Here is a 13,669-nt window from a genome sequence, read left to right on the forward strand (position 1 = left end):
TCCTGAACTCAATGACATTACCCACATCTCGATGCGTTTCCGGTTACACAAATACGCCGTATCTTCCGACATAGAAAAAGCCTTTCTCCAGATACAATTAGCAGAAGAAGACAGAGATGTCACGAGGTTTTTATGGCTGAGCGATCTCAATGATCCCGACAGTACTTTGATCACATACAGGTTCAAGGCAGTTCTTTTCGGCGCAACATGTTCCCCATTTATTCTAAATTCGAAACTCTTGAAACATCTAGAAAGCCACTGTGATGTATGGGTGAGTAACATTTTGAAACAAGACTTGTATGTAGACAACATCCTGTCAAGTTTTGAAGATGAGAACCAGACGCTTGCTTACTTCCAAGATGCGCGCGTTCTGCTGTCGTCTGCTAACTTCAATCTACTCTTATGGAATTCTAACTGCCAAAGTCTACGAAACTTAGCCGCAACAAACGATGTTTTAGACACAGACAATATCACAAAGATACTTGGTATGCGATGGAATGCAGAAACAGATATGTTGATGTTTCAAACAACACAAATACCAATCAGAGCCATTACAACAAAACGTGAAATTTTACGACAAACGTCAAGATTGTATGATCCGCTAGGTCTGCTTAGTCCGGTTACAGTACGTGCTAAAATTATGTTACAACACATTTGGCAAGAGAAATTCGACTGGGATACTCAGTTACCAGCTGACACACAACATAGATTGGAAAACCTTGTGAATGACTTGAATACCATATCCACAACTAAATACAGACGATGTTACTTTGAAATCCCTGCCGCAGACGAGAAATCCCAGAAAGGAGCAGACACTTTACCCCTCACCCTACATGTTTTCGTAGACGCAAGCCAGTCTTCATATGGTGCTGCAGCATACCTCTGCAATGGACAACAATCATCACTTATCATGTCGAAGAATCGTGTAGCACCACTTAAGAAACTTAGTTACCACGACTAGAACTAATGGCAGCTACAGTTGGTGCTCGATTAGCGAACCACATACAGAAGACACTTCAGCACACAGATGTTTACTTCTGGTCGGATAGCCAAATCGTTTTGACTGGTTGGAAACAGCTAAACCCTTACCACGATTTGTCCAAAACAGAGTTAATGAAGTGAAAGAACTTACAAAGAACAGCAAATGGAAATACTGCCCCACCAACTCAAACCCCGCTGATCTACTTACCCGTGGAATTACAGCTAAGCAATATGCAGAGAACGAAAGTTGGCTGAATGGACAACCGTGGGTCAACGACCCTTCAAATTGGCCTACATGGAGTACGAATGAAGCTTCAGTACTCGCAACTTTGCACGACACTTCCGGTGCTAATCCCACGACTATACATATAGAACCAGCGTTTACCTCCGGCATTCATCAAGTTATTGATATCAACAGATTCAGCACATACCAGAAGCTATTACGTGTAACAGCATATGTCATGAGATTTATACATAACTGTAGACATTCTAGCAGACGACTTGAACCCTTGTCCTACAGTGAACTTACACACGCAGAGAGAACATGGCTTTTAAACTGTCAAACCATTACTTACCAGGAAGAAATCATCAACATGAGATCCAGTAAATCACGCTCAGAACTTGTCAAGCAACTAAGATTATTCATCGACAATGATGGTGGAGTCCGCTGTGGAGGTAGAATTCACAACGCGCCGCTGGCCGAGAGTTCGAAATTTCCTTACCTTTTACCATCAAGGCATCCCTTGACCCATTTGATTGTTCTTGATTGCCACCAGAGAGTGTTACATGCGGGCGTTGATTCTACTATCACTTACATTCGCCAGAAATTCTGGATCCCAGCCATTTGTCAATGTGTAAAGACAATCATTCGAAAATGTGTCACGTGCAGAAAGGTAACTGGGAAGTCATATGCATCCCCTGATCCACCTCCCTTACCCAGATGTAGAGTAGAAAATACAGTACCGTTCACAGTAACAGGTGTCGACTTCACAGGCGCACTGTACGTCAGAAGTAAGAATGAAACTGAAGAAAAGGCATATATTTGTTTATTTACATGTGCATCCACACGAGCGGTTCACTTAGAAGTCGTTCGAGATTTATCCGAAGAATCCTTTCTTCAAGCTTTTAGGAGATTCACCAGCCGGAAATCTCTACCACACGTCATGATCTCCGACAACGCTTCAACATTCATGGCTGCTTCTAACCATATAAGACGTCTGTTCGAGTCGCGGAAAGTACAAGATGCCCTTACCAGTCAAGGTACCACGTGGAAGTTCATACCCAAGCGCGCTCCATGGTTTGGCGGCTGATGGGAGAGATTAATCAGGCTCACCAAGACAGCACTGAAGAAGACTCTTGGTCGTTCTTACGTTAACTTCGACATGCTACAAACGGTAGTTACCGAAATAGAAGCTGTTTTGAATGACCGGCCACTAACGTACGTCTCTTCCGGTATGAATCCAGAACCACTCACACCAGCACATCTTCTATATGGCAGACGCATTATAACATTACCATATCACGACCCTAAAGATGAAACAGTCCCAAGTTCAATCCTTGGTGGACACCGTAACATTAATAAACAAGCCAAGATCCAGATAAAACTGACAAACAACTTCCGGAAACGATGGAGACATGAATATCTTACTGCTATCCGAGAGCAACATCGTACATCAGGGCGGAACAAACAATCCATAGCGGTAGGCGACGTTGTACAAGTTCATGATGAAGTTCCACGTGCACAATGGAAGTTGGCAGTCATAGAAGAACTCGTGCCCGGTAGAGATGGACTGGTTCAGTCAGCGAAAATTAGAACAGACAATGGTACTACTAATAGACCAATAGTAAAACTCTACCCTTTGGAAGTTACAGAACTGTAGATGTGATATACATCATTCGTGAAAAATGACACTGATACGATGTGAGAATGTTTCAATTTAGTTGATTTAGACTATTTTAATACGATGGATTATTCTGTTAGTTTTAATACATTCTTGTGAAATAACGTGTATAAATCATAGTGACTTTAACTGGTATTATGATGCTAATACCTGAAATTATGGACTTTCGCATTTTTTAGTTTGCATGTAATATCGGAGACTTTACATTTGTTAACTTAAACATTTAATAATTGTTTTCCTAGCAAAGACTTACAATTTACACATTACATGAGCATTATCTAACATTCCGCGCCCCCAGTATGTCCGCGAGCTAGATACGTTCAAAGTATTGTAGTGTTAATTACGCTAGCATGCACGTTACGTCTTACCGCGTTTATGACGTCAACGTCACTTCCGACGTTATGATATGTTGTTATTGTTATGTATGCTATCAAGAGATTCAGAATACAGATACGAACTGACACAACGCATTTTATTGTTTCTTTGCTGGATCTTACTTACAGGAATTCTAGGACTCTAGGAATTTCTCAAGATCACAGGGGTCTGTTGGTGACGTAAGAACGTTAAGCATGTGATGCGTGGGTCTTCCTTGTGCGGAAACCGGAAGTTGCTTGTATGTGGATACTGGAAGCGGACCTGACAGAAGATATCCAATTCTTGACATTGCTGCTGTAGCAGCCATTGTAGCAGATTTTTTGTTTGTTTTTGTTTTGGGATTAACGCCGTTTTTCAACAGTATTTCAGTCATGTAATGGCAGGCAGTTAACCTAACCAGTGTTCCTGGATTCTGTACCAGTATAAACCTGTTCTCCGCAAGTAACTGCCAACTTCCCCAAATAAATCAGAGGTGGAGGACTAATGATTTCAGACACAATGTCTTTTATCAAATAGACACAGAACATACGCCCCGCCCAAGGATCGAACTCACGACCCCGCGATCCGTAGACCAACGCTCTACCTACTGAGCTAAGCGGGCGGGCCCACTGTAGCAGAAGACTGGAAGTATACAGTTTATTAAATAGCAGCATCAGAGGACATGCCATCCAGAAGTGTTCATAAAATTTCTGACTAAACATTTGAAACAAGAAACGCGGCAATGCCACGAAACCAGGTTTTCAACACTTTTCATAAGAATAAACAAGAGTGCCAGAATGTCACAATATACGCCCGTCACAGCAAATTTCTTTACTCTAGCACCTGTATTTGCATATGTAATTTTAATTTTGTGGTTGTTTAGTAATCATTGTAATTCTTTTGTTTTTCTAAGTCCACAAAAAAACTCCTTACCAGGTAGAGATACCTTAAAATACACCTAAAATTAGAAAGTAACAACTATGTTGTACCACAGAAAAGTGGTCTTGGTTTTTCCCTACGGTCAATTATAAAAAAGTTACAATATAAGTTATTTATAGTAACAACTAAGGGAAGTTAATCTTAAAAAAAAAAAAAAAATACAAAAAAAAAAATTGTAAGTCCACACAGAAATCCTTACCAGGTAGAGATTGGTCAAAATACACCTCAAAATTGGATGTAACATGCATGTTGTACTACAGAAAAGTGGTCTCGATTTTTCCCTACGTCTAGTAATGAAAAAGTTACAATATAAGCTATTTATAGTAACAACAAAGGGAAGTAATTCTAAAGAAGGGAACTGCGCAAGACACTTCGTCTCATGATGGTGTATAATTGTGCCAAGTTACATCAAAATCCCTCTATGCATGAAGAAGATATGCTCCGGACAAAGTTTTCATTCTTGTATCCTTTGACCTCTAAGTGTGACCTTGACCTTAGACCTAGGGACCTGGTTCTTGCGCATGACACTCCGTCTCATGATGGTGAACAATTGTGTCAACTTTCATCAAAATCCCTCCATGCATGTAGAAGATATGCTAACCCTAACCCTAACCTAACCCTAACCCTATTTTTAGTAACAATATCCTTGACCTTGACCCCAGAAACCCCAAAATCAATCCCAAGCTACAACTTTATATAAGTTTTCTATACACCAAGTTTCATCATGATAGCTCATTCCTAAGTTAAGTTATTGACCGGAAACCCTTTTTCTATTTTAAGTAACAGTGACCTTGACCTTGACCCCAGAAACCCCAAAATCAATCCCAGCCTTTGTCTTGATATAAGCTACATACATACCAAGTTTTATTCAAATATCTTTACCGAAACAAAAGTTATTGACCGGAAACCCTTTTTCTATTTTAAGTATCAGTGTCCTTGACCTTGACCCCAGAAACCCCAAAATCAATCCCAGCCTTTGTCTTGATATAAGCTACATACATACCAAGTTCTATTCAAATATCTTTACCGAAACAAAAGTTATTGACTGGAAACACCAGTTTGACGCTGCCGCCGCCGCCACCACCGCCGCCCGCCCGACATCTACCCCAATCTAATAACTCGGGTTTTCGTTGAAAATCTGGTTGATTATTGAAAGTATGTGCAAGGTGGTTACCCAATCTTCTGACAAAAGAGCAGAAGTCCAGATTGCTATGTTGCCAAAAAAACTTTTAAAAATCTATAAAAATACAGATGAAAGGAGGTTAAATGAACTTCTCACAGGGGGTGAGACATTGGTATACCATTCAACATACAGGGGCTTAGAAAAGGGCAAGAATGACCAGTTATCTCAAAAAGAATTCGCAAACGGTTTCTTTACACAATTTTCCTCAATTGCAAAGGCCCTGTTGTGCAAATACCCAGTGCAACCAGCAGATCTATTAACGAACAGAAAGTGATAACTGTTGACTGATGATACATACTAACTGGTCATTACTGTAGACTGATCACTTTTGAAGGAGATAACTGTAGATTGGTAATTATTCTATATCTGTTTTATCTATCCAGTCGTGAACATTCAATTGCAACATGTGACTGTACAATATATCACCTTATTGGACGCACATGCGTACAAAAAAACTGTATTTTTTCCGTATTTGGACGGTTCAAAAAGACCCACGTTAAACATATGATAAAGCCCGAAATGCGAGAAAATGTTCCGAATGTAAATTGGGTGAAGTAGGCGCTCTATGTACAGAGTTAGATTATGCGTCTTGAAATGAGGAAGGCAGAAATATTATTTTTAATTTAAACTTAAATAAAATAGATATAGAATAAAAAGGTTATTTAACATTGAACTGTACGAGATATATTTGACTCATACCTAGCGGCTCGTCCAATATGGTTTTCTCAGCTGGGTATGAGTCCAAATATAACTCCGTATTGTACAGAAGAATGTTAAATAACCTAATACTATTTGCAAGAAGAAATCATTCTTACCATATACATGGACATATTTCTAAAGAATCTGTAGTCTACTGGTGAACATTATTAAAATTTACATAAAATATAACTAAAATTGTATTGTTATATACCAGGTAAAATGTAATCAAATTTGTATTATTACACCTACCTGAAATGGCCATTTATCATTTTTGCCAGGTTTAGCATAATGTATCATCCGTGACTTGAGTAGGACCTTCACCAGCAATACAGGATGAGCAATCTTTACTGTACTCCATTTCTTTGCCAGGTCTTTGATACTGTATATATCCTGAAGTTTGGTGTTAGCAAGGTCTGCCACAGCTGGGACTGTTCAATTACATGGAAAAAGTTAAAGTCTATACACTTAATACGAAAAACAAACTTAATGTAAAAAATATTTCTGGAGTTTAAAACCTTGTATTTTCAAAGAAATCATTTGTCTCTTTACTTAACTACTGTAAACAGAAGCATAAAAAATTTATTTGCACCATTTTACTCAGTATATCAAAGAAAAGAGCATGAAGAAACTGTGAATAAGACATGCCAACATAAGTAGAGGGTCAGTGGTGCAGTCCTTAGATGGATGGAACATAGGGCTAGCAACCTAGGTCCAATTCCTGCATGTAACTGATATCCCAACTGGTGTTCATTGTTTGGTGATTACTTGGATTGGTAGTTTCCACCAGTATTGGCCTTTGATACTTGTGAGGAAGGGCAGCAATATATAACATCCGCAGTGGATTCTTTTGAACAAAAGGTTATTCTATCTTTTGTAGGTAGACACCTTTGACCACTAATATTACCAAAAAAATATAACCTTTACCTTAACTACCATAAAACCCATTATGACAGTAATAATATGCAATATTGTGAAAATATATGACAACAGTCCAGAATACAAAGTGACCATTAAAACTCAATCAGCAGTAAAATTATAGAAATAACGACAGAAACTTGGAAAATTCTATTTTATGGTCATTTCCGTGTGAAATTCTAAACTGACCTCATGAGACCATGGGCCCCCCAGCTTTACACATGCCAGACAAATTGACATGTACACCTACACTTCAAGGTGATCATTTGAATGAATTTTCATTCGAATCCCTTTAAAAACATGAAAGTAGTTTGTTCCACAAACTTATTGCAACAGACTGATCACCCACATGACCGATCCCCTTAGGGCCGTATTTTGGTGGTATAAAACAGAGAACAAAACTAAGAGTTGTCACAGGAGTGACGAATTATACCCCCACAATATGGCCTAGTCACAGAACTAAGCTAATGTTGAAGCTGAACATGCTTGACCTTTGACCTACTGACCTCAAAATCAATAGAGGCAATCTGCTGGTCATGATCAACCACCCTATGAAGTTTCATGATCCTCTGCCCAAGTGTTCTCAAGTTATTGTCCGGAAAAGGTTTAAATGTTCCAGGTCACTCTAACCTTTGACCTTTGGATTTCAAAATCAATTATACAGGTCATCTGCTGGTCATAACCAACCTCCCGATTTAGTTTTGTGATTCTAGTCCCAAGCGTTCTGAGTTAATGTCCGAAAACCGTTAAAATGTTCCGGGTCACTGTGACCTTGACCTGTCACCTCCTGACCTCAAAATCATTAGGGGTCATCTGCTGGTAATAACCAGCCTCCCTATCAATTTTCATTAACCTAGTCCCAAACGTTCTCAAGTTATCATCAGGAAACTGTTTAAATGTTTTGTGTTATTGTGACCTTGACCTTTGACCCACTAGCCTCAGAGTCAAACTTGGCCTCTATTTTATCAGGTTACACCTGTGTACAAAAATTTATAATCCTAGACCCAAGCGTTCTCAAGTTATCATCCGGAAACCGTTTAACTGTTCCGAGTCACTGTGACCTTATCCTTTGACCTACTGACCTCAAAGTAAAACTTGACCTGTATTTCATGATGTTACACCTGTGTACCACAATTTATGATTCTAGGCCCAAGCGTTCTTAGGTTATCATCCGGAAACCATTTAACTGTTCCGAGTCACTTTGACCCTGACCTTTGACCTACAGACCTTAAAGTTGAAGTTGACCTGCATTTCATAATGTTACATCTGTGTATCAAAATTTATGATCCTAGGCCCAAGCGTTCTCAAGTTATCATCCGGAAACCGTTTAACTATTCAGGGTCACTGTGACCTTGACCTTTGACCTACTAACCCCAAATTCTAACTTGACCTGTATTTTCTGTAGTTACACCTGTGTACCAAAAATTATTTAAATCGTTAAACTGTTCTCAAGTTATCATCCGGAAACCATGAAAACCAACGGACCGATCGACAGACCGACCGCCAAGCTCACTCCTATATACCCGCCCCCCCACCCCTCCCCACAAACTTGGTTTTGTGGGGGTATAAATATAACCTGTGGTTTTCCAGATGTTTCCATACAGTTCCATGGTAGACCAGACACTGGTATAGTATCCTCTTGACGATGTCATAGGAAGGTCCATCTGTTCCAGGTGCCCACAGTCTTCGCACCATTGTAAACCACTCAACTCTGGTAAAAAGCAAAATATGTATCATTGCCATGCAATACATAGTCCTCTAATGGAATAGGACTTACAATGTCAACTGCAGCATAACCTTAATGATCTGACTCATGCATTAAAAATAGTATGCTGTATGCTATATATATACAATACTATGAAATTAAAAGATACCAATACTGTTAGTATCTTATAACGATATTCGAAAATTTGTTGGAAGTATACAACCCAACAACATGACTTAAACATTGTGTCTAATTCCTCATATATACAGGACTGAGGTCCTCTTCAAAATGACAGCATAAATGCTTTTTTGGTTGTTTGCTTTGGGGTTTAATGCTTTTTTTCAACAATATTACAGTTATGTAACAATGGGCAGTTATCCTAACCAGTGTTTCTGCACTCTGTTCCAGTATTTAATCTGTTATCCGCAAGTAACTGCCAACTCCCCAACAAGAATCAGAGGTGAGGATGAATGATTTCAGACACAATGTCTTTTATCAAATCATCACTTGCCTGGGGATCGAACTAACGACCTCATGATCCGTAATCTGCACTCTCCCTACTAAGCTATTTGGGCTGGTTCAAAATGACAGTATACCTATGTCCAAATAATAGCCTTGTACCTAGAGTCTTTACTCACAAAATATCTAACAAAATAACTAACTATAATCAAAATGTAATCTAAGGAACAAATGAGCAAACACTTTTTAAGAAAAGGTTTATTAAATCTCAACCTCACTGTGACCTTGAATGTTAAACCAAATATGGTGGAAATAAATTGTTAACCACTCATCTTACAGTTACCAAGATTACTGGGTCTTTGAAATATATTATGATACAAGAAGAAAACATGATAATTTGTGAAAACCTGATCACCAGCATTTAAAACTTTTTATTAAAAATCATGCAATATAGTTCTTTGTATAAAACTGCAAAACGTAACAGCTTAACATTCAAATAAAAAAAACAATATTTTTCAATCTACTGACATTTAAGGTACCTATGGACCCTGACAAATCAATAGCTATTGTACAATGTCATACATTCATATCTGCAACAAGATATGCATATCAACACTACATACATGCAGTGAATTGAAATGTTATCTCAGGCAACAAAAGAATACTCTGTACTAAAAAGGTATGGAAACTGCAGATTTTTAATAACACCTGTACTGAATAGGTCTGCACATTTTGAATACCTTTACAGGTATTACAATATACATTTATGATATCTCCTGTACATGTGGGTGTCCTGGCAGAGTGGCTTATATAGTAATAATAGTTACGCTAGCCCTTGACTGTTGTTTATCTGAGCCTAGGAAAAAAGAGTCAAGTGTTTAGATCGAGGAAGCCTTTAACCACTTTTGTGGAAGGTCTGGTTTTAACTCTGAGACTGGGCCAATCTGCAGCTGTAATAATGCAAACACATAACTCTGGTTCTCTCACCCCCCAACCCTTCTTAAGATGGAAAAAAATTTCAGCTGGTTGTTTTTTTTTCACAAAGGATAGTAGTTTGATTCATAGCCAGTGACTGACAAGGACCACTTTAAGTATTTTTACGTTTCCTTTAAAGTCTTTCTGTAATTTTTCTTGTGTTAATTGCAATTTTATTTCCTTAGTGACACTTCATTTTTTTTAATAAAAATTAGTTTAAATGTACCATTGCAGCTTTTAAACATCTGTTTTGCTGTATACTATATGTATACTATATACCTTTAGTTGGTTCCAAAGCTAACATGAGCTTATGTCATACTTGTTTGCTATCTTGCCCACTTAAATAAATCTTATTAATAAATCTTCTCTTATCTTATTGCGCCCGCCCATGATGAAATAGTGCACGGAGGGGCACCTGGGGTCTTCCCCCACAATCAAAGCTGGGAAGTGGCAATATGACATAAGATTGTGTCAGTGCAAAATTAAACCAAACACAGATAACCCAGACATATATTATTGTAAACATGAAACATACATACAAACATAAGAAGAAGTCAAACAAAAGCTTTAAATATATGCACAAATTTTAGCTTTTCTCGAAAATAGTTCATTAAATAGTTAAAGTACGCGACTGAATTAATGTAGGGATGAAATATATGTGCTTTGGTTTGAAAAGAAAATTCCACAAAGCAGTTAGTGTATTACCGGTACCATGAAACAAGAGGACCATGATGGTCCTGAATCGCTCACCTGTCCCCAGATGACCCAGTTTTGAAATGAGTATGACGTCGTTTTTTTCTATTATTTGACCTACTGACCTAGTTTTTGAGCTCATGTGACCCTGTTTTGAACATTACCTAGATATCATCAAGATAAAAATTCTGACCAATTTTCATGAAGATCCATTGAAAAATATGGCCTCTAGAGAGGTCACAAGGTTTTTCTATCATTTGACCTATTGACCTAGCTTTTGAAGACAGGTGACCCAGTTTTAAACTTGACCTAGCTATCATCAAGGTGAACATTCTCACCAATTTTCATGAAGATCTCGTGAAAAATATGGCCTCTAGAGAGGTCACAACGTTTTTCTATTTTCAGACCTACTGACCTAGTTTTTGACCGCACGTGACCCAGTTTCGAATTTGACCTAGATATCATCAAGGTTAACATTCAGACCAATTTTCATGAAGATCCATTGAAAAATATGGCCTCTAGAGAGGTCACAAGGTTTTTCTACTTTTAGACCTAATGACCTAGTTTTTGACCACAGTTGACCTAGTTTCAAACCTGACCTAGATATCATCAAGACGAACATTCAGACCAACTTTCATACAGATCCCATGAAAAATATAGCCTATAGAGAGGTCACAAGGTTTTTTTATCATTTGACCTACTGACCTAGTTTTTGACAGCATGTGACCCAGTTTCAAATCTGACTTAGATATCACCAAGATGAACATTCAGACGAACTTTCATGAAGATCCCATGAAAAATGTGACCTCTAGAGAGGTCACAAGGTTTTCTTATTATTTGACCTACTGACCTAGTTTTTGAAGGCACGTGACCCAGCTTCAAACTTGACCTAGATATCATCAAGGTGAACATTCTGGCCAATTTTCATGAAGATCCATTGAAAAGTATGGCCTCTAGGGAGCTCACAAGGTTTTTCTATTTTTAGACCTACTGACCTAGTTTTTTACCGCAGTTGACCCAGTTTCAAAGTTGACTTAGATATCATCAAGATGAACATTCAGACCAACTTTCATACAGATCCCATGAAAAATATGGCCTCTAGAGAGGTCACAAGGTTTTTTTATCATTTGACCTACTGACCTAGTTTTTGAGGGCACATGACCCAGTTTCGAACCTGACCTAGATATCATCAAGGTAAACATTCTGACCAATTTTCATGAAGATCCATTGAAAAGTATGGCCTCTAGAGAGGTCACAACGTTTTTCTATTTTTAGACCTACTGACCTAGTTTTGGACCGCATGTGACCCAGTTTCGAACTTGACCTAGATATCATCAAGTTGAACATTCAGACCAACTTTCATAAAGATCCCATGAAAAATGTGACCTCTAGAGTGGTCACAAGCAAAAGTTTACGGACGCACGGACGGACGACGGACGACGGACGCTGCGTGATCACAAAAGCTCACCTTGTCACAAAGTGACATGTGAGCTAAAAATCAAAATGTCTACCCTTACACACATAAAAACAGCATCTGATTCAATGACAGATGAAAATTTGAAGTTTAAATAATTGCTTTTTTTTAAATTATCACACTGACATAATTATAAGAATATGATCAGATATCATTTTGTTAACTGTATGCAAACTTTTGTAGGGCACTGTATTATATTTACAATCTGCACACAAACTTGAAAAATCAATTCAGGTAACCTTTTAGCAATCATTTTAGAGCAGTTAATTAATCATGGCTGAAGGAGGAAGTAAGGATGATATTTTTACAGATGAATATTCTGCATCAGAAGACTCTCAATCACTTTTCTGTGATCCTTGTAAATTTGAAAATATTGAATCAGAGGCATATGGATTTTGTCACGACTGTAATGAATTTTTGTGTCAACTTTGTGTGCAGTCACACAGAAAATTCAGGGCATTCCGAGATCACAGTATTCTCATTGGTGACGCCATTCCAAGAGATTTGCAACAAGGCAGAGAAAAATTAGCTCTCAAACTCTGTGATGATCATCGCATGAATGAAGCACAGTTTTACTGTTGTGATCACAAGTCTGTGTTTTGTGGCCTGTGTAAAACAGCTAAACATTCAACTTGTGACAGTAAGAGGATTTCTGAACTCTGTAACAGTAACACTTATTTTCAAAGTACATTAGATCAGACTGTACAGGATATTGGGACGATGAAAAAGGAGTCTGAAAAGCTGAAATCATCTGATACTGAAAAAATTGATACCATAAGGGCTGTGACTCAAAGCTGCAGACTTCAGCTTAAATCAATGAGACAACAAATGGAAATGTTTTTCAATAATATTGAGAAAGAAATAGACTGTGAAGAAACTAGGGATGACAGATCTGTTGAAGACTTGAGGGGAAATATTGCAACGTACACTGATGTATTAAATCACATATCTTCACTGAATGACCATATTGATCAAGTTACAAAATCAAGTGACAAGGTTGCACGCTTTGCTGCACAGGCAAAGCTAAAAAAGTTGCATGCAGAGTATTGTATCGTCAAAGAGACCCTACATTTCAAAGAGGAGAAAAAGATATCTAAAAGGTTATTTATGACAATAACAGAAGTACAAAAAGAGTGTGACAGAATTTGCAAAATGGTTATCTCAGATGAACCAAAAAAAGTAGAAACAAAGAAAGAGAAGATGGAAATAAAGGAAGGGAAAAGGACTGTGGTGAAAATGACTGAACAAGTCCAGGAGATAGGTTCCAGTCAGCGAGAACCAGACTACTTCAATATGCATTCTACACAAACACATGATTCTGACAGAACCAACTCCAATACAAATCAGATACCTGGAAAGACAGTAGAAAAGCTCAATTTAAAACCATCATT

The 13,669-nt window shown here is 38.1% G+C and overlaps 1 protein-coding gene across 1 annotated transcript in view; it reads right to left on the reverse strand.

Moving 5' to 3' along the window:
* LOC128557385 (RPA-related protein RADX-like) overlaps positions 1–13,669 on the reverse strand; it is a 38,469-nt gene that overhangs the window by 17,629 nt on the left and 7,171 nt on the right. Inside the window, exons 4-5 of the mRNA XM_053544737.1 lie at positions 8,549–8,683; positions 6,307–6,485 (exon numbers count right to left, since the gene is read on the reverse strand). Of these exons, the coding sequence (XP_053400712.1) occupies positions 6,307–6,485; positions 8,549–8,683 (314 nt within the window). The remainder of the gene's footprint in view (positions 1–6,306; positions 6,486–8,548; positions 8,684–13,669) is intronic.

The sequence above is a fragment of the Mercenaria mercenaria genome, chromosome 1, assembly GCF_021730395.1.
Source record: "Mercenaria mercenaria strain notata chromosome 1, MADL_Memer_1, whole genome shotgun sequence".
Taxonomy (NCBI): domain Eukaryota; kingdom Metazoa; phylum Mollusca; class Bivalvia; order Venerida; family Veneridae; genus Mercenaria; species Mercenaria mercenaria.